The sequence below is a fragment of the Mustela nivalis genome (genome assembly GCF_964662115.1).
Source record: "Mustela nivalis genome assembly, chromosome: 1".
Classification (NCBI taxonomy): Eukaryota; Metazoa; Chordata; class Mammalia; order Carnivora; family Mustelidae; genus Mustela; species Mustela nivalis.
The window spans coordinates 137717587-137737596 of record NC_139020.1 but is presented as its reverse complement, the minus strand read 5'-3'; the positions used below and the strand labels follow the sequence as shown (position 1 = coordinate 137737596).

At 36.6% G+C, this 20010-nt stretch overlaps 1 protein-coding gene across 1 annotated transcript in view; it reads right to left on the bottom strand.

Annotated features, from left to right (window-relative positions):
* NR1D2 (nuclear receptor subfamily 1 group D member 2) overlaps positions 1–20010 on the bottom strand; it is a 29144-nt gene that overhangs the window by 4662 nt on the left and 4472 nt on the right. The window contains exons 2-7 of the mRNA XM_082686619.1: positions 15386–15652; positions 14433–14521; positions 12131–12275; positions 9285–9904; positions 7392–7577; positions 5217–5427 (exon numbers count right to left, since the gene is read on the bottom strand). Coding sequence (XP_082542745.1) covers positions 5217–5427; positions 7392–7577; positions 9285–9904; positions 12131–12275; positions 14433–14521; positions 15386–15652 — 1518 coding nt within the window. The remainder of the gene's footprint in view (positions 1–5216; positions 5428–7391; positions 7578–9284; positions 9905–12130; positions 12276–14432; positions 14522–15385; positions 15653–20010) is intronic.

The window sequence follows — 20010 nt, the reverse complement described above, 5'->3', positions numbered from 1 at the left end:
CGTTCACAAGGGTATTTACGCTCTGCATTGTAGCTGGTAGCTAAAAAGGCCACTTGCAATGCAAAGACTAAAATTTCATAGTCAAGGGGGAAGTCTGATTAACTCTAAATGCAGAAAAAAATGATGAAAAGAGGTTTATCTTACATTTAATAAAGTGTGGATTATTACTGAACTATGTGCTAATTATTATGGAAAAAGAAACAATTTGAATGCTGACTACTGGATTGGGAGAGTCATATGTTTTCAGATAAAACTGTTATATGGAGAAAAGATCTCTTAACATACAACTTTGATCATACAATCATAATGGCCATATAAAACTACGTAAAGCCCTCAATGATGCTTCCAAGTGTCTCTCCTGCCTTTAATATTCAAGTAACTGTTTTCTTCAATATCCTTGCAACTTCTTAATTCCCTCACCAAGCACTTACTGAATGTATATGGCTACTGGATAGGTGCTTAGGGAATTAGCAGTCAACGTAACAAACCAAAATTCCTTCCCTGAGAGACCTCTTAGAGCAGAAAAAAATACCTAGTTTGCATCACATCAGTAATTTACAATACCAACAACTGGGAAAAGAATGACTGTGAGCCCTACAAACAAAATAATCTAGATAGGCAGAGAAGGATACTTGAGTTAGAACTAATATTATGAGTCTTTCAGTGAATACTCTGTTGGAAAGACTTATGCTTCCTCCTTACAACTCAGAACTTCAGGAAAATGGATTCCTACACAAAAATGTGAACTGCATTAAATCTTTCTAAAATTGCATTTCTAAAACCATGATTTCATGATTTCAAGGCCAAATAACCTACCTAAAAATCTAGCTGGATCATAAACAATAATCCTCTAGAAATTAAAACAATACAATGCACAGACTGAAATAAAAATTGATTTTCTAAATGATGTACTAAATGCTACACTACCTACCTCATAGTTTACAGTATAGTTTAATTCACGATATACCTGTCCTCTACTTCCTTAAACTCAGAGAGGTTCTTCATCGCTCAACACCAAATCTCACCAAAATCTTCTGTGGATAATCACTTCCTACAAGATGAAAGTAAAATTCCTTCCACAAAAACCTCTATGAGGACAACTAAAATCCACATTCAGATTGTTCTCACACCTATATGCCCATCCCTCATCTTCAACTGCAATGACTGCTGCCATTTCACACAATCTCAAGAACAATCTACCTTCCAGGTATAATTCCCTTTTTCTCCATGGCATCAAGAGTCTTCTAAGAGGATAGACAAATATCGTGTTTTAGATTTCTCTCTCTGTTAGCAGCTAGAATTATTCTGTTAACAAGCAGTATAACAGAAAGGCTTTGAAGCTAGGCTAACAGTAGTCCAAATGCATGCTCAACCAATTTTTTAAAATGCATGACCTTGGACAATTTAACCCTTCTGTTCCTCAAATTTCTTGCCTATATTTGAAAATAACATATCCTAGCTCACATCAGAGGTCTGCTGTAAGGATAAAATTATATAATGAGGTCTAGAAACTAGCACTTTATCTGACAACAACCAAAACAAAACCCAGATGGCAACTGTAGATTCCAAGAAAAACAAAAAGCTATTTTAAATATAAAGCAAATTCTAAGCAATTAATAGAGAATATAAATGATCCATTTGTTATTTGATACTAGGAACATTCCCCCCTTGGGAGGCACAGGTTTAGGGCAAGATTTATATTGCCTCCAGAAGCCTTGATGGCTCAGTCAGTTAGGTGTTTGACTTCAGCATTGTAAGGCTCCTCACTCAGCAGGAAGTCGGCTTGTCCCTCTCACTCTCCCTCTGCCACTCCCCATGTTCATGCTGTCTCTCTCTTAAATAAATAAAATCTTAAAATCTGTATTGCCTCATCTACCAATTCAACCCCGCTGTGTGAACACTATAGGTACTATTTACATAATCCTAATACTCTAAATGTAGATTTTTTTTACTTTTCAATATTTATTCAATATTAGAAAATATCATATTTTCAATATTTACTTTTCAATATTTAGAAAATATTCAATATTTAATATTCAATATTTCAAATATTTTTTACTTTTCAATATTTTTTACTTTTCAATATTTACTTTTCAATATTTAAAAAATGTAGTATTTTTTTACTTTTCAATATTTACTATTCAATATTTCAATATTCAATATTTTTTACTTTTCAATATTTTTTACTTTTGAATATTTAGAAAATGTAGATTTTTTTAGTTTTCAATATTTACTTTTCAATATTTAGTAAAAAAATATTTTTTACTTTTCAATATTTTCAGTATCTTTTTCCATCAAATAAAGCATGGAAACTAATCACACCTATAGAACAGAATATAAATATTTTCATTCTTGATAATGTAAAATAAAAAAAAAAAAAGGTATAGCAAAAGAAGCCAGGATATGGAAGGACGATGATACTGTCTTCCTAAGGAGAAGATTCTTTCTCTATTCTATCTGAGAGATTATGTAAAAGTGAATGGTCAAAGAATGTGAGCATATTCTAATTTTATATAAAACAAAGTAACTGTAAAAATAAAACTTATAAAGAGAAGACACTTTTGTCAGTTGTATCTACTCAATAAAAAAAAGCTATAAGCATAATATTTAGAATTGAGTGGGCAACTCCCAGAACAATTAAGAAAGATAGATAGAATTCTAGTTCTCTGGAGAGTAGGCTGGGAGAAGGAAGGAGAGACTTATCTTCTGTAGTTTCTGAATTTTATTTTCTTGTATAGATACTGCTTTAAAAATAATAATAGTCTTTTCTTTGTGGTAAAGATTTAAGTTAGACATCAACACTATCATATGTTTAAGTGAAAGCAAATTATTTTAAAATGCAAGAAACTGTATCTGTGTATGTGTTGCTTGTGTACCTTCATTTAGACAGAACAAAAATAAGAATGCACTACATTCTTTTTTTATAAGTCTTTTCCACTCGGTATGTCACATATTTTTTTATGTACCATAATAATCAAGCAAATGGTACATGGATGGACAGGTGAACAGACAGAGAAAGACTCCCTAATGTTGACAGTGATCTTTTTTGGTAGCAATATTATCATCTTTATGTTCATCTTAGTATTTTCTACTTTTGCAAAGAGCCCATATTATTGTTATGACCAGTAAACAAAACAAGGCTTTTTCAAAAGGAGATTAAAACAAAGTAAAAATTATGTTCACTTGGTAGAAAATGTAAGTAAATGGCATATTTCCTGGTAGAGAGCTCCCGTTATCCCCTGCCACTGTTTCTTCCTTTCCACCATCTCTGAGACAGTCCCTCCTGCTTCACCTCCTCTATTACACCTATCTCAGGAAAGTTCACTCCACTGCCTCCTACCTGAAGTTATTTCAACAGCCTCTCAACCTGACCCTCCAGCTCCAATGACTCACTTTTCTAAGCTACCCAAGATAAACATGCAGAACTAATGTCAAACCATGACTCTGTCCATGCCTCATCATTCTCCGACACTGACTTTCCACTGCCCCATTTTTTCAGTTAAAACTTCTCTGCTTAGTTCTCCTTGTGGTCATTCCATAATCCAGTGTCCCTTTAACTCCCAAGCCTTCCATCCCTTTCCTCCTTGATGTACACATACATAGGGCTTTGGCCACCTACCCCTGCCTTACCTCATGTTCTCCAAAGCCGCTTCATCACTGTTTTGATGGGAAAATCTACTAACCCATCCTTCAAATTCAAAGCTTTCCCCACAAAGCTTTCTCAGGTAACTTCATCTTCCTTCCTAGACCCCTACTTTCTCAGTCAGAACCACACAGCTTAATACCATAAAGCTTTTTGTGTTAGTTCTCTCTCTCAAATAACACATAGATGCTTGGAGAGTAAGCGTGTGTCTTAATGCTTGTTCTGTCTCCCCTGTCCACATACTGATCAGATAAAGAAATTACAAAGTATGGATTACCTTTAGTTTCACAATACATTAATCAGATGTCAACTCAAACCATTAATAATTACTTATCAAGAGACTGCAGGATGGTAGGTGAAGTGCAAGAAGCATTAACTACAAGGTTACTTGTAAGAAAATAAGTTATCTCTTATTAACCTGTTACTGTAATACTATTCCATATCATAAGTGCATTTTAGCCACCTAGGTAGAGCTGATCAGAATAGGTAGCTAAATTATGCTTCCAAATGGCATAACTCTTTATTTACACTCTTATTTACATATAGAGCTATTTACCTAACTCTTATTTACACCACTAATGTACAGGCCCTTTAAGATATACCAAGAACCTAATCTCATTAGGAGTTACTGATTAACAGTTTACCACATAAGCAGGGGCTATAACTTACACTTTATAACCCCCACAGCACCTGGTACAATGGCTTTTACACAGTAAGAAGCAAATACAAAACTTGAAGTAAGTCATATCAAAATACTGTACAATTCTCAATGTTTTAAAATAAAGTTAGTGATACCTAAAAATGGCTGGTACTTACTTATATATCCCCAGGAAAGTCAGTGTTTCAATTTCCCATTTGCTATTATCTTAATAGCTATTATCTAAATTGAAATACTTTGCTCAGAAATAATATAATATAAATGCAAGGTGGCAGGGAAACTGGAAAACATCATCAGTGACTCATATAAATAAACATTAAGTGTGAGGACTCAAAAATCTTGGTCACTCATTCAAACAGAAACTAAGTACCTATTCTGTGCCAGACCCCAGGTTGGCTCACATGGTACAATCCTTTCCTTCCACAAGGAAACTGAGACCCAAAAGAATAGAATTATTTATGCAAATCACACAGAAAATTCAGTGGCAAAGCTAGGTAAAAGCCTACTCGTAATTCACCAAGTTTTGGAACAGACCTCACTAATGTACCTTGATAATTTTAACATTCTCAAGTAATACACACTTTAATTAAAACTTAAATTCGTATCAGAACCACCTATGTTCCCAAAGTTAAATCCACAAAAGCAACAATTTAGAGTTGTAAAAATTACAGGCAAAAGTTAAAGACTAAGACTTGTGGTCAATTTGAGGCCTATACTAAACATCATTTTATTATCATACAGCACTTTTGAATTTTTGCTATCTGATTTCTCAAAAACAACAGATTATTCATACACTTTAGCATCTGCCTCAGGCTCTCTTGCCATATAGACAGCTCGCTGGAACATAGTTCCATCTTCTTTCCACTTGGTTACTTATATTCTGGATGTAGCACAATTTTGCACCAGCCTGCTTACCTGCAGATACCAGGACAACAGCTGTAAACAAACTCATCTCTTCATCACTAAGTTGGAGGGCATTTAGCTTCTCACTAAATTCAAACATAGAGTTTAGCAGATCCCCTGCTCCCATTGAGTGTAAATCATCAACACTGTATTTCTTCCCACTTAAAAAGGTGACCGTACGCTCCTTTGCATCAAACAATGATGCAAACCGTACCATTAAAACCTGGAAAAAGAAAAATGTATTTGAAGGAGTTCAGTACTAATACTAAGAAATAATTCAGTATTCAAGCCAGTTAAGAAACATCCTACATATAAAAGAAAGTTGTAAAAGAAAAATTGAGTTTATTTTTACCCAGAACCATTTCCTTAAGGCAAATTTTCTACCAAAGCAATAAATATCTGTGGAGTGAACATCAGAAAAATTCCAGCCACTAGTGGCAAAAATACTTGAGTCCTGTGATATTCTGAAACTCTATTAATAAAGATTCTGAAATGCAAATATGAAATTAAAGCAGGCATTAATGCCAAGAAATATGAAACTAGGCCTTGGCCAAAGGCATTAAAGAAACTCTTTAAGCTACCAAGTATATCACATGGTCTCTAAAACCTAAGTAAAAAGAGCAGTATTTCAATGCAACAACACTTAGAGACATCAAAACACCAAATAAAGCCAAGACAAATGCACGGATAAACCTAAATTAGACTATTTTAAGAAACCATAACCCAAAGAGACAATACACAAAGAAAACTATTACAGCAAAAGTGTTCCAGACACCGAGTTGTAATTCAAATCCAAACCAAATCAGCAACTACTTACCTATGGCACTCCCTCCCCTATAGTAAATGGTAACACCTATGTCACATATTTCTTTCATAACCAAAGGAATACTGAACAAATAGCTCCCCTTTGCAATTTTCCCAAAGACTTGTTTTACTCAAGACAATCCAAAATAGTGTATTCTATGGCACTAACTAGAACACAGCAATCCCAAGTCATATCACAAGGTGGAAAGAACACAAGTCCTGGAGTCTGGGATTTGTGTTATGGTGCTGTGTTAGAAATGTATTGGTAATTTCAGAAAAATCTCTCCACATCTGTGGGCCACAATTACTTAACCTCAAAAAATGAATGAACTGAACTTTGAACTTGATCACTGACACCCCTTTAAGATTCAGGTTTAAATCTTAACTCTAATGTTTTCCTTTACATTGAAAATCCTAACCTAACAGTTTTACTTCTAAATTATACCACAGCTATTTTGTTTATGAACATGGCTCCTTTTCCATTCTGGGCCAGGTCTCCTAAAAACAGAACATAAGGCCAAAGTTTACACAGAATGTGTACTACCATACATGAAAACAGGTTTGAGAAAAAAGGAAATGAGATGACAGGGATGACAGCAATTATCAGCAAATACCAGAGGATGCATTAATGAGCAGGCCGCCACTCAGTATCATTCACAACTGAGAGCTCAGTCTGTGGGACCAGCAGGGGAAAATGAAAATATATTCCCCAGATCCCGTCCCCCATGGATCAAAGAAGTGGACCACCAGACACCAACTTTCCACCCACCACCCTGCATTTCAGAATAATATTTAAGTGAGCAAGTCCTGAGGCTCCTCACACTTCAGCAGCACTTAGAAGCCATAGGTGGGAGGCACCTAACATAGCACTTGTCCCACTCAAGTTGGCAAAAGCAGCTGTCCCCTAAGTCCAGGCAGAATACATCACAGCAAGGGAAGCCAGAGAAGAAAAGGTAGCAAGGATTCTGGATGAGATGAGGCCAAGAAAGTCCACGGTAACACAGAAGACACATCTCACATAACCCTGAAACATTCTACAATTTCCTAAAAGAGAAAACCACATTCTATTTACCCTTTGTACTCTGTACTAGAACACCAATATAGGATTTCAGTGGGTGTCAAACGCTTTGCAGACCCTGCCTAAAGCCCATCCCTGGAAGTAAATACTACAACCTGGAGGAAATCTATACGCTGAGGATACAGAGAAGTTGTATTTCAAGCCTTAAGAAACTCTGGATTTGTCACATCTCTTGCCAAGATTCTGATATGGTTATTCTTTTGCTGGTAATTTTAGCCTCCGGACTATAAGCACTCACTTAGAAAAGAATGAAAATAAAATACTACACACACTGTGCATCGATATTCTAGATAAATAAAACCTACCTCAAAAGTCCCAGCCTTCAAAAGGTTGACCTGGTCATGCTGAGAGAGATCTCTGAATCCAGGAATACGCTTTGCAAATTCCACCACTTCTTTCACTGCTGGAGTGAAGCTCATTGAAAATTCTTCCCAGATTTCATGCCCAGATTTATGAGGATCCACATATGGAGACTTACTCATTGGACAAACCTAGCATGCACAAAACAGAAAAACTATTAAATTATGAGAGATGGTAAAGAAACTTCAAGAGTAGCATCTCAAATCATTGGAAACCCCAATGTGAAAATAACTCTCACACACAGGTAAAATCTACTAATAATAATACTTTCTCTTCTTCTACTTGCCTCGTGTTAGAAAGCCTCATGGCAACCTACTCTGACAGCAATTCGTGCATCACAAAAGAGGCGGCCTAAGCTATTTCAAAAACCTGGGTTTAAGAGTTTATTTTTTAGTACTGCTGCCACCTTATGCTGGTTTTATGATTTTCAAACAAATTCATACATACTTTATTAGCAGTCCTATTCATTAGTCACGGCAGATATTATAATTACTATTTCTTAGAGGAAATGAGATTCTAAGAAGTTTAGTTAATTTCTCTAAATATAGCTAAAGTCACAGGCCTAGAACCCAATATTTAGTTAATATTTCAAAACTCACTTTTTTCCAAAAGGCACAATTACAGTATTAAAATTTCAAGGAAGGAAAGATAGTGAGATGCCTCACTTTTCTAAAAAGGTCATTGACCATTTATTTCATAAACAGTGCTGTGACCACTGGCTTCCACTTGTTCAATTAGAGAATAATGATGGGAGATACAAGGGGCACCTTCTGTATAAGGATTGGTGGGGAAAAAGTAGGAAGCCAAACAAGGTATAAGAACACTAGAAAGATGATGAACATTCACTGTATACTCTGTTAGTAAAATCAGCCTTTAAATTTTCACTAAATCCATAGGAGATGCAGGAATGGGATGATTCTATAACCATGGAGAATATCACAAAATGAGAATCTAAATGCTTGTAAATTTTTCCCTCCTTAAGGTAGCCATTAAGTCTAATATGATATAAGATCACCTTTCTGACCCATGCAATCGAATACTTGCAAGTGACAAGAAAAATCTAACAAAAAGAATTGGAGTAGTCTCAGCTATTTTGAAAATGAAAAAAAGAAGACTTTAATTACCTGGCTGTAGAAAATACCAAGCACTATCAAAGGACCTCATGGTTTATACTGGAAATGATGTGGTACTGCTGTTTTTTGATGAAAATTTGGCTGAATATAAACACTGTACTTTCATGTAGATTGTTGCAGTTGATTAAAAAAAAAAAACTTGAATAATATGAATAACATTAACTCATCTCATAAGACAAAGTCTGAGAAAATCCTTAGAAATTAGTGTATTAAATTATTTCTAAAATTCTCAGTCAAATACCTAACCATGTTCTACATTCAAGGACCTTTTTGTATTATAATGGTTAAAGAACCCTCTCCATAGAAATTAAAGGATTACTAACTGTGGCAAGCTAAATGATCAGCCCTTTGAGAAAATCCCAAAGCTAGTAAGATAGTGATTAATCAGAATGCTTAAATTTTGAAAGGGATTTCTAAGAATTTAAGAATCAATTCTACATGATCCATATTTTATTTAAAATCTTAATCCCAATCATAGTATCAATCAAATCACATGCTGTACCTAGTTCTGTGTGAAATTGGGTCAATCAACAAATGATATTATCAGTATTTGACCTAAAATATCACACAATACTGATTCTGTAAGTCTCATGTTTTCTGATACCACCCCTGCCCCTGAAGTGTGTATACTCCCCACAAATAAAATAAAACCTTCAAAAGCTTTCCTTGATGCAAGTTGAGTAAAAAAAATTGATTTCACTATACCAGATGCATTCTCCCTCCAGTGTTGCACAGGTAACTATTCTTGTTCTCATTCTGAGAAAATCCATCTATCGAAACTCTATCACATACTCGTTGAGTATAAGCATTGGAGAAGTTCATACAATGTCCATTTGCAATACAAATGGCATGCCCATTTGGGTAATGCATTATGTTCCTCCCTTTGTACTGTCCATTGAGGTGCTGCTGGCTCTCACTACATGGAAAATGGCTGCTAAGCCCACTGCCACAATGGTCATGATTTAAATTATACTGCTCCATGCCCTTGGGAATCCGTTCTCTCTGAGGCTGCATGGTCTCTGCTGAGTTTTCTTGCTGCTCCTGATTATACATAAAAGTATCCTTGTGCGCCCTGGTCACCATGCCAATCACTTCATCCTTTGCAAAATCAGAAGAGGGAGAAGAGCTTTTGATGTTTTCTTGTTCCAGCTGGGGCTTGGGTCGCAGCTGTTCCTGGGCTGGTAAGGCTGTCTGTTCATGATGTTCCAAAGTGTCATTCTGCAAATGACCACTGAACTGGCTGTTCATCATAGTCTTCATTGCACTCTGCATTTCAATTAGCATCCTCTGTTTTTCACGCTTAGGAATACGACCAAACCGAACAGCTATTAAAGAAAAAAATATTTAACGTCTATATTCTAAATAAGATCTGTTCATACAAACAACTAACACCAAATTACCTGTTAGCTATGGCCTCTAGTGATACAAATAAAAAATATCTGCATGTTTCTGGCCCAAATTATTCTAAATTTGCTGGTTATATTTTTAATGTTCCCAGAGGAAGTGGAAAGGAAAAAAATTTTTCATTTTTCTTCCAAAAAAGAACTAAGAGAAGATCTATGTCTTGGGTTTTTAGGAGCAAAAACTTTAAAAATTTGAAATTAACTAATAAAAATCACAGTTTGAAGCAGATCGGCATTACTACACATCACCTATTAACAAGGCTGAAGGCTGTGTTCTTAAGAAGGCAAATGGGATTCAGCTACCCCCAGCCATTAATGTTAATGGAACCTAGTAGGTACAAGTAGTCCCTGAACATCTAACCTTTGTCAATTCATTTTTATAACCCTATTCTCAAACCCAACTATTAAATATCTGCTCTTGGGGTACCTGAGTGGCACAGTCATTAAGCATCTGCCTTCAGCTCAAGTCGTGATCCCAGAGTTCTGGGATTCCCACATCAGGATTCCCATATCAGGCTCCCTGCTCAGCGGGAGGCCTGCTTCTCCTCCCACTCCCCCTGCTTGGGTTCCCTCTCTCACTAGCTCGCTCTCTCTCTCCCCCCCCCAATAAATAAATAATCTTTAAAAAAAAAAAAAAAAAAGATTTGCTCTCTTCTTTTCCAGCTTTTTTAAAAGAGAAACTGTTTTTAAAAATTTTTTTTAATTAAAAAAAAAACATAGCCAATAGAAATGCAGTTTTTGGAAAATTTGCTGGATTTTAAATAAAATCAATGGAACAAAAATTAAATCATTCATCTTCCCTTTTTTGGGGGTCATGTTTTAGAATGTGTTCTGTCTCCAACATTCTTATCCCTGAGGGACAGAAAAGAAAAGCTTTCTAATCTAATATTCATATGGAGATAATAAATACCCACCCAGCAAGAACTCCTTACTAATCTAATTGTAGCCTGTGACATTATTGCTATCATGGACAATTTTATCATGTTTCACTCTACCTCTGCTCCCTCCTTCATAAATGATTGCCATTTCTGTTCTTCTGGGGAAATCACAATATCACCAACTTTGGATCAGTATTTCCAGTAATATTAAAAAAAAAATGTTCAGGCAAATGAAATCCAAAACATCAACTGCTAAAATCCATTACTCAAGAAGCTCTATTACAAACAGTATTTGTGTAATATATTTAGAGTAACTTAAGGGACTGATTAAGTGATGCTTCCCTAGATAAATATCAGGTCCATTCTTAGCAATTCTTAATTAATCCTACTAAACTAATCCCTCTGAAAACCTCATACTCTTCTGTAATGTTACTTAGAACTGAATGAGACCATCCAAAAGTGATTTTCGTAAGCATAATAGAAGAGTCAAATGTTCCAGTGATGTCATCCACAGAAAACACTAATAGTCCCACAAATTAACTTTTATTTTTTATGGGAATGGATCATGCCAGAATTTAGCAATCACCTCCACCCCAGACCCTACTGTTCCTTTCAGTTTTGTATCTTCTTTCAGTGTATTCAGAACCTATGCCCTAAAAGCACATTACTGTCTCAGTGCTAACAAAGTCACAGAGGTAATTCACATAGGAGAAATGGATTCCTCAGAAATGCTAAGAAATCAAGGAGAAAGAACCAACGATTCCTATATTAAAAAAAAAAAAAAAAAAGAGGGGTGCCTGGGTGGTTCAGTTAAGCCTCCAACTCTTGATTTCAGCTCAGGTCATGATCTGCGGGTCGTGGGATCAAGCTCTGTGTTGGGCTCCACACTGGGCATGGAACCTGCTTGAGATTCTCTTTCTCTTTCTCTCTCTCTCTCTCTCTCTCTCTCAAAAAAAAAAAAAAAAAAGAGAGAGAGAGAGAGAAAAAATGAATTCTGTTTTTAGGAAATAAAGTATTTATTATTAAAGGGGGGGAGGTTACAAGAAGTCCCAAAGAGAGCCAAAAGCTGTTTTTCCAGGGTGATAACACTAAAATTTAACTTTAAAGAATTTAGCATCTTACAAGGCATCAAAATGTGTTTTCTAAAATACATTTCACTCTAAGCACAAGGCGGCCACTGGTAAGTTGCCTATAGGTCTGGTTTATGCTAAGGAATAAAAGCCTAGTTCCATATGTTTTAAGAAGAGTACTCGTTAAAGTGGGAACATACCATCTCTCGACATTCCAACAGACAGACACTTTTTGAAGCGACACTGCTGACATCTGTTTCTATTCATTCTCATTATAGAACAGTTTTCATTCTTCAGGCACTTCTTGTACTGAATGTTTTGCTGAATGCTTCTCCGAAAGAAACCCTAAGAACAAAGGAAGATGTACTCAGCCATTTAAAAACATCCAGATGAAATCCTTGTAAGCACTCCCCCCACAACTATCGAGTATTTTACTAGCTACCTAGAAGTAATTCTGGCTTAGAATACAGGGATACATAACACTGACAAACAGAATTTAACTGGATTCTTACTGTTATTAGTAAGCACCTATGCCTACTAGCCAACCAAAACTCTCCTTCCCCTTCTTCCCCTTTGGAGAATCTTGGAGCTTGCCAAGCACCTCTTCACCACATTTTACCCTATTACTGGCCTCTGCCTGAAGCCACATTTTCCAGTCCAAACTTTAATCACACACAAATTCTAAAACTCTTGAAATATGAATGATTTTTAAAGAGCTGACAGAGAAATGTATTCCATAGCTGTAATTCCCTCACTAGAACCAGGACTCCATCAGAAGAGCTTGGTCTTTCCCAGATCATTACCTGCTAATACCAGCAAGGTCTACTTGCATGTGCCAGATGTTCCTGGCTACTTGTAAGCAACAGGTACATGTGACACCACACACCCACAGAGCTGCTAGTGATCCCAGCCTGATGGCTACAAATAACTGCCTTTAGTACACTAACAATTTAAGAATATGTTCTGGGGGCACCTGGGTAGCTCAGTGGGTTAAGCCTCTGCCTTTGGCTCAGGTCATGATCTCACGGTCCTGGGATCAAGCCCCACATCAGGCTCTCTCCTCAGCAGGGAGCCTGAGCTTCTCACTCTCTCTCTGACTGCCTCTCTGCCTACTTGTGGTGTCTCTCTCTCTCTCTCTGTCAAATAAGTAAATAAAATCCTTAAAAAAAAAAAAAAAAAAGTATGTTCTGTGATGGGTCTTCAAAGAGCTCCAGCTCCATGGTCTCAGGAAGAACATAGAAATCAAGAACACAGCTACCAAACTTTCAAGTTTAATTTCCTTTAATATCATAACTAACCACACATTTCAAGAATCTGTATAATTTTGAAATACAACATTTTAAAATTTTATTATTGCAACGTTATATGTGGACACTAAAGTATCTGAACTAGACTCCTCTCTAAGAGGCTATAGAACAATTAGGTGTATATATCAAGGACACACAATTAGAATCCTTTGCTTGTGCTTTTGTTTCTTTAGCAATAGAGTGAAAATGACGCCTGCTCTACAGTTACTTCACATTTTTATTTAAAAAAAAAAAGAAAAGAAAAGAAAGACTAAACAGTATATAGAGAATTTTTTAAACAGTGGAAAAGTACTAGTTCTGTATTGAATACTGACTAGTCTTGTGAAGTGACCCAGCCATTAAGAGCTACAAAATTCACAATTTATTCAGGCCTACCACAAAATTCACAATTTATTCAGGGCTACCCTAGAAAATATTTCTTCTTCCATCACGTATATTCTTCATCTTCCTCACCCATCTTATCTTGCCAAACCGGATTCCTACAACTGGCTTTCAGTCAGAAAACAGCAAGAGCGAATGTCTTGATGATATTAATTTCTGATGCTCAGGACAAACAGTTGTGTCAGATTTTTAAAAAAGAGACAGAGATTCCCTGGATGTAAGTAGAAGGTATAGACTATCTCACTTGGAATTAGCTGACCCCCCACCTAAGAAACAGTCAACAAACCTTAAAAATAAAATGAGGTTTCTCAAGTGTTCAATTTATATTCAAGATTCTTTTACTCATTTGGCATTACTTCTGAAGATCTACATTTTTACAAGTATGTGGGAATTATTCCCAGCTCCTAATACCTAATATATCAGAATGTCAACATATCTGAGGAGACCTATTCAAAGTTTGGTTTAAACTAAGCCAACAAGGCAGCAGTGCCTTGTCTGTTTTGCTCCCTGCTATTTCCCCACTACCTGGAATAGTGCCTAATGCATTAGTGAATAAGCATCTGTGCACTTGGTTTCATACCATAATTAAGTTTGAGCAAGATAGCAAATTGATTTTGATCAAAATCTTAAAAGAAAAAAAATACTTTAACTGTATTAAAAATACATTTTTCAAAACAAGTTACCTTTATATACTACATAAAATATTTAAAACTTTAAGAGTAGCTGTTAATTTCTCTCATCCTCCCAGGTAATCAATTATGGAAACTGGCCAAGGCTAACTCCAATTTCTTTAATCCCAGAACCAGTAGCTTACCTTACAGCCTTCACAAGCATGAACTCCATAGTGGAATCCTGACGCCACATCCCCACAGACTTTACACAGTAGAACCATGCCACTAAATTCTAAGACACAAACAGACATAAAAGTATAAAGCTGAAAGAAAAACTTCAACTGTTTGTTTTCTTTCCAACTAATTCCAATTTATTTTATTCAACTTGTAAGTACTTTCGAAAGATATCAATCTACTTTAACAATGCAAAGAAAAATCTTTACACCAAATTAACAAATCCAAAGAAATCTTAATTTTCTTTTAAACACAGTTTATGGGACTGCCAAATACATCTCTGAGAGCCTGATGATTTTAAACATACACTGAAATTCTATGACTCTAGGGTTACTTTACACCATATATATGCAACCAGAATTAAAAACAGTTCTCCTCAGACAGAAGAGTCAATTGACAGAGGTGTGAACACGTCTCCACAGGCTGCTGCTATACAATACACAATTCAATTCACCTAACAGGCACCATTCCTCCCCTGTATCAGCCCATCTTACCTCCACATTCACTTAGGGGTCCAAATTCCACCACTCATTTAGTTAACCCAATGCTGCTTTGTTTTCTAATCCCCAATGTTCCTAGCTCCAACTTCATAAAAGCAAACCCCTTCCCATAACAAGTACTCTGTTCTAGAAACCAGATTCAGTACGCAGAGTTCAGAAGAAAGGCAACTGTGAAAATGTGGTAGCAGGGGATACCCTAGAGGAAACACGGTCAGGCACAGTGCAGGTCACATTTCTTGCTCTGTGGCAAGAACCAATCTGACAAACCCCAGGCTGTAACTTTTAAAATCATCGCTGTTTCTTACCTAACTACTAAACTATGATTACCCAAAATGGGGTGAAATGACACCCAAATGAAAAACTGATAAAATAAACCCCACCTGCATTAATGGCACCAACCTTTGAAAATTAAAGTAACTTACTCGTCACTCCACTATGACTCTTTGTCATCCCAGGTGCACTCGATTTGCTTGTTTTCATAGAACAATCTATTCGATCATTCTTCAGGATGCCTTCAATATTGGAGAGATCACCATTTTTGGGATTACCATTGTTATCAGAATTTGAGCTATTTGGAGAAGAAGGAACAGAGGAGGAGGAGGACTGAAAACTGTTCTCAGAACCCTCACTGTGACAAGAGGCAGGGCTAGAGGCTGAGCTTGAAGAACTGATATAGGCGATCACACCTCCTAGAAAAAGGGAGAATTCACACAATTAGATACATGCCAATATATGTTTTCTATTTTTCCAAATCTTAACAGTAAAGTCACTAACTTTAGAAACAGGTTGCTGACTAATTATCCACTTACCCTAAAAGAAGAAAATAACTTACTTCCTTATTTCCTATTTTTCCTGCTTCCACAAGGCTCGAAGCACAGATCATTTCCATGGATTCAAAAAATAAGACGGTTCTCACTGGCTTAATTATTCTGAGCATACAAAGATCCAAACCTAAAGCTTTTCCTTCCCTGGGTTTTTTTGGGGGTTTTTTGTTTGTTTGTTTGTTTTTACCTAAAAGGAATGGGAAACTTTCCTGACTGACTACAGAGCTTAGAGTAAGCAAACTGTTTTTGCCATGAAGAAGTCTGCTTCTGGTCCTCTCTCTGCCTCCTTCATTACAGTGACACAATCCTAGAAACAAAGAGTTTGTTTGCCTCCACCAGCACTTGGCTAAAACATAGGTTAACCAGGAACAGATGTAACATTTGGAACTCCAGATAATTTTTGTCAAAATGGGGAATCTTTCCTAGCAGCTGCTCCCCGAATCTTTCCTGAAAGATCCCTGAAAACTTCTGTGACTACCCACTAATCACCAGTTCTACGATCCCCCTTCTCCACCCACTTCCACCACTGGCCTTGCAGACACACTTACCCGTAAACAGCTCTTAAAGAATCCAGACTCACCACCTGTTTTCTGACTTGCTATTTACAGTAAATTGTTAAAAGAGGCTGAAAGAATGCATGCTCTAAGAGAATAACATTAAGGCTGACACTAGTTCTTTCTCCATAGAGCTACTCTTAAAACACTACTCAGGACCTCACCAATATAACCTCCACAACCCTAGTGAAAACTGGTCTTGGCCTCTTTAAGAGACTATAAACCTCCCAGGTTAAGAAATAGTATTTAAAAGAATATAATTTCAAACATCTTCCCTCGAAGACATAAAATGCTGCAAGAGTTATCCCATAGCCAAATATATTATTTTTCCAAATCCAGGCCAAACAACTAACTCTCAACTTTTCTGCCAAGATCTACTGTGGTTTCTTTTCCTCTTTCTTCTATCATCAACAAACATTTACAGGCCTTTTCAATGTGATACAAAGGTAAAATTATCTCTCTCACTGTCCTGAGTTCTTGTTTAAATCTACAATTTACCTGTTTCCATCTCTTTCTCACTAGACAATAAGCACCTAAGTGCACAGTGTCTCCTAATTTTCTATACATGCTTTGCAAGTAATAAGCCTGCCATAAATATTTTTAAGACCTACTTCCCTGCCTTTGTGAAGCCCACATTTAATTACACAGACACATCCCAAATATCATAAAACATTGCTAGGAAGTCACAAAACAGGGCATTTCTGAAAACAATCTGGGTAACTATAGAGTAGTAAGTGAAGAGTTCTCCACATTCCCTAAGTGATAACTGCAATTTAAGCATTCACTCTGAAATAAACTTCTCTGCTATTGAGAAATGATTCCCCAATCTTTTTTTAGATAAAAGCCACACTTCCCACACTTTATAAGTCAACACACATGCACACGCACGCACGTACACACACACACACACACAGCAAAATGCTAAGGCTAAAACAATTCCAAAGAACAGAAAGACACTTACACTTACACAGAAGAAAAAAAATGGGCAGAGGAATTTTAGGTCACTTTTAGTCTGTTGTGTTGAAATAAGGTACCAGACACGCATTTAAGTACCAACTATACATATGAAGGATGGGAAATTCCTGAGAAGTAAAGTGAAACCATAACTCTCAGGGATTTTTGGTCACAACCTAAAATCGAAGTTAAAACAGCACTACCATGTCAAGAAAAATACAACAGTATTCATCATATACAAATATGCATAAATGCAACTAAATGTACCTGAATTCTGAAGACAAAAAATACAATGTGGAGAATTCCATCCACTTTTCCATTCATTAAGCATACACCTGTTATTAGCATTGAAGTTGGAGGTGTGACTCTGTCTTTCTAGACTAACCCACTTCCCAAATGTTCTCTTGGCATGTGCTTATCATCTTCCCAAAGCAAAGCCAGAGCTTCATGATTAATATTAGACCTGTGTGCTCCCCACCTATAAACCAGTCATTCTCAAAGTGTGGTCCCTAAATCAAGAGCTTCAGCATCACCTGCAAATCTGTTAAAAATCTAAATTCTCAAGCCCCACTCCAGATCTACTGAATCAGAAACTTTTATCAACCTCTTGGTGAAACTGATACACAATAAAGTAGTTACACAGTAAAACCGGGACTGTCACAAGCCAATGTCTTTATCTGTGTTCAATGCAAGAAAATGCGACCAAGGGTAATTTTTTTAAGATTTTAATTATCTATTTGAGAGAGACAGAAACAGAGAGAGCATTGCGGGGGTGGGTGGGGAGAGGGAGCGAGGGAGGTGACCAGAGGGAGAGGAAGAAGCAGGCTCCCTCTGAGAAGGGAGCCAGATGCTGGGCTTGATCACAGGACTCTGGGATCATGACCTGAGCCGAGGGTAGATAGATGCTCAACCGATGGAGCCACCCAGGCACCCCAGTGACCAAGGGTAATTTTGATAATAGGAATGTCATCTACTGCTGATTTTGAAAGCTCCTAAAACTCCAAACACAAGAAGGAAAAATTTCCTAAGTCTGAGTTTATTCTCATCATCCAGAGAAATTATGTAAAATATGTAACATAAGAACCACCTGGTACTTTTTGAAAGTACATGTTTTCAAGGCTCTGCCCAGACTAGAGAAGGGCCCTTAGGAATGATCATTTTTAATTTTTAACAAGTTCCCCAGGCAATTCTTTGTATACTGAAGTTTAAGAATAGCTATAATCACTGAATTAAAGCACAAACTGGTTCATAATTTTAAAAGTTGATGTTTTCATTGACATAACTGCCTGAATACCCTTAATATACTGTGAATCCAGAGATAAACAATTTAATTTGAAAGGCCAGCAAATGTCATGTTACCAGCTAAAACCACTGTGCAATCTGTTTTCATAAAATTTTAGAGATCTGAAGTTCACATTAGAAATTCCAGGTGTTAGCAAAATGCTACTTTTTTCACATGTCTACACACTCAGAATAGAATGCAAAGGAAAGTATTATCCTTTGTCTTCAATAAACTCCAAAAGGAACATCTCACAGCTATTTATCTTACCTAAAGTACTACCACGTTAGGTGGTAAATTCACTTCCTTACATCTCAAAATAGTAAAAGATGAGAAGTGATGGTTTTCCTTAAAAGTATGGTTTTCTTAGGGCCAGCGTTTGAGAGAGCCATTTGTGTTTACAAGGTCTTCTGACTACCTCACCTTAGAAATAAACTTGCAGAAATCAGAGCTATCCCAATGGCTTAATAACTGTTTTAAAACACAACTGGCCAATGGAAGGTATTGTTATTAACTACCCAAAAGTACCTTCCTTTCAAAACCTCCAAAATCAAACCAAAGTAAAATTACTGAGCTACTATCAATCCAGTTAATATCCAATTCCTACCTTTACAGAGCTTAACAAACCTTTTCGGCAAGCATTTGTGCCAAGAACCATGGTATCAAAGATGACCCACCTAGAAGCAGCTACATTCTCCTAGCAAGACCTTCAACACTGATTTAGTTGTCTTAGCAGCCACTCTTGCTACCAGACACCAATCTACTGACCTGATGGTTAGTGACCCAAACGGTTACATTTTAATTTCCTAGAAAGTTAAGAAGTACATCTAACAGTTCCTCAACCCACTGAAAAAAAGGGAAGTGAAAACTAGAAGTCCTCAATTACCTACTGAATACCAAGAACAAAGTGACACAACTCCATATCACATTTTGACCTCACAAGCATTTACTTCCATTATCCCTTTTTTCACAGGAGGAACTCAGAGCTCAGAGAGGTTTAAGTGGCAGGTCCAGGGTTGAAGGCCAAGGCCAGAGTATAGACTATTATCTCTTGTTGTGAAGACCTGGGCAAGCAAGTCACTTTCAATCTCTCTAAAACTGAGTCACCTTCTATAAAACAGGACTATCTGCCAGAGTTATCATAAGATTGAAATGAAGTGGTGTTCATAAAAGGGATTATTAAAGTGTTTTTACATACATGGTTTTCAATGATAAAGCAAGAAAGGTGAAATTCCTGAACCAGCAAGTCCCAACACTTCCAGAAACAGGCAGAATGTACTTCTTAGATGTCTCAAGCTAAAATTAGCTGAAGCAGTCTTCTCTATTTTTAGTTGGAAAAAAAAAAAATCCCTGGAACTGGGCCAGGTTCCCAGGCGAGGGCTTACCCAGTGGTCAACTTCAGACAAGCCAGAAGTCAATATCTAATTTTATACTGC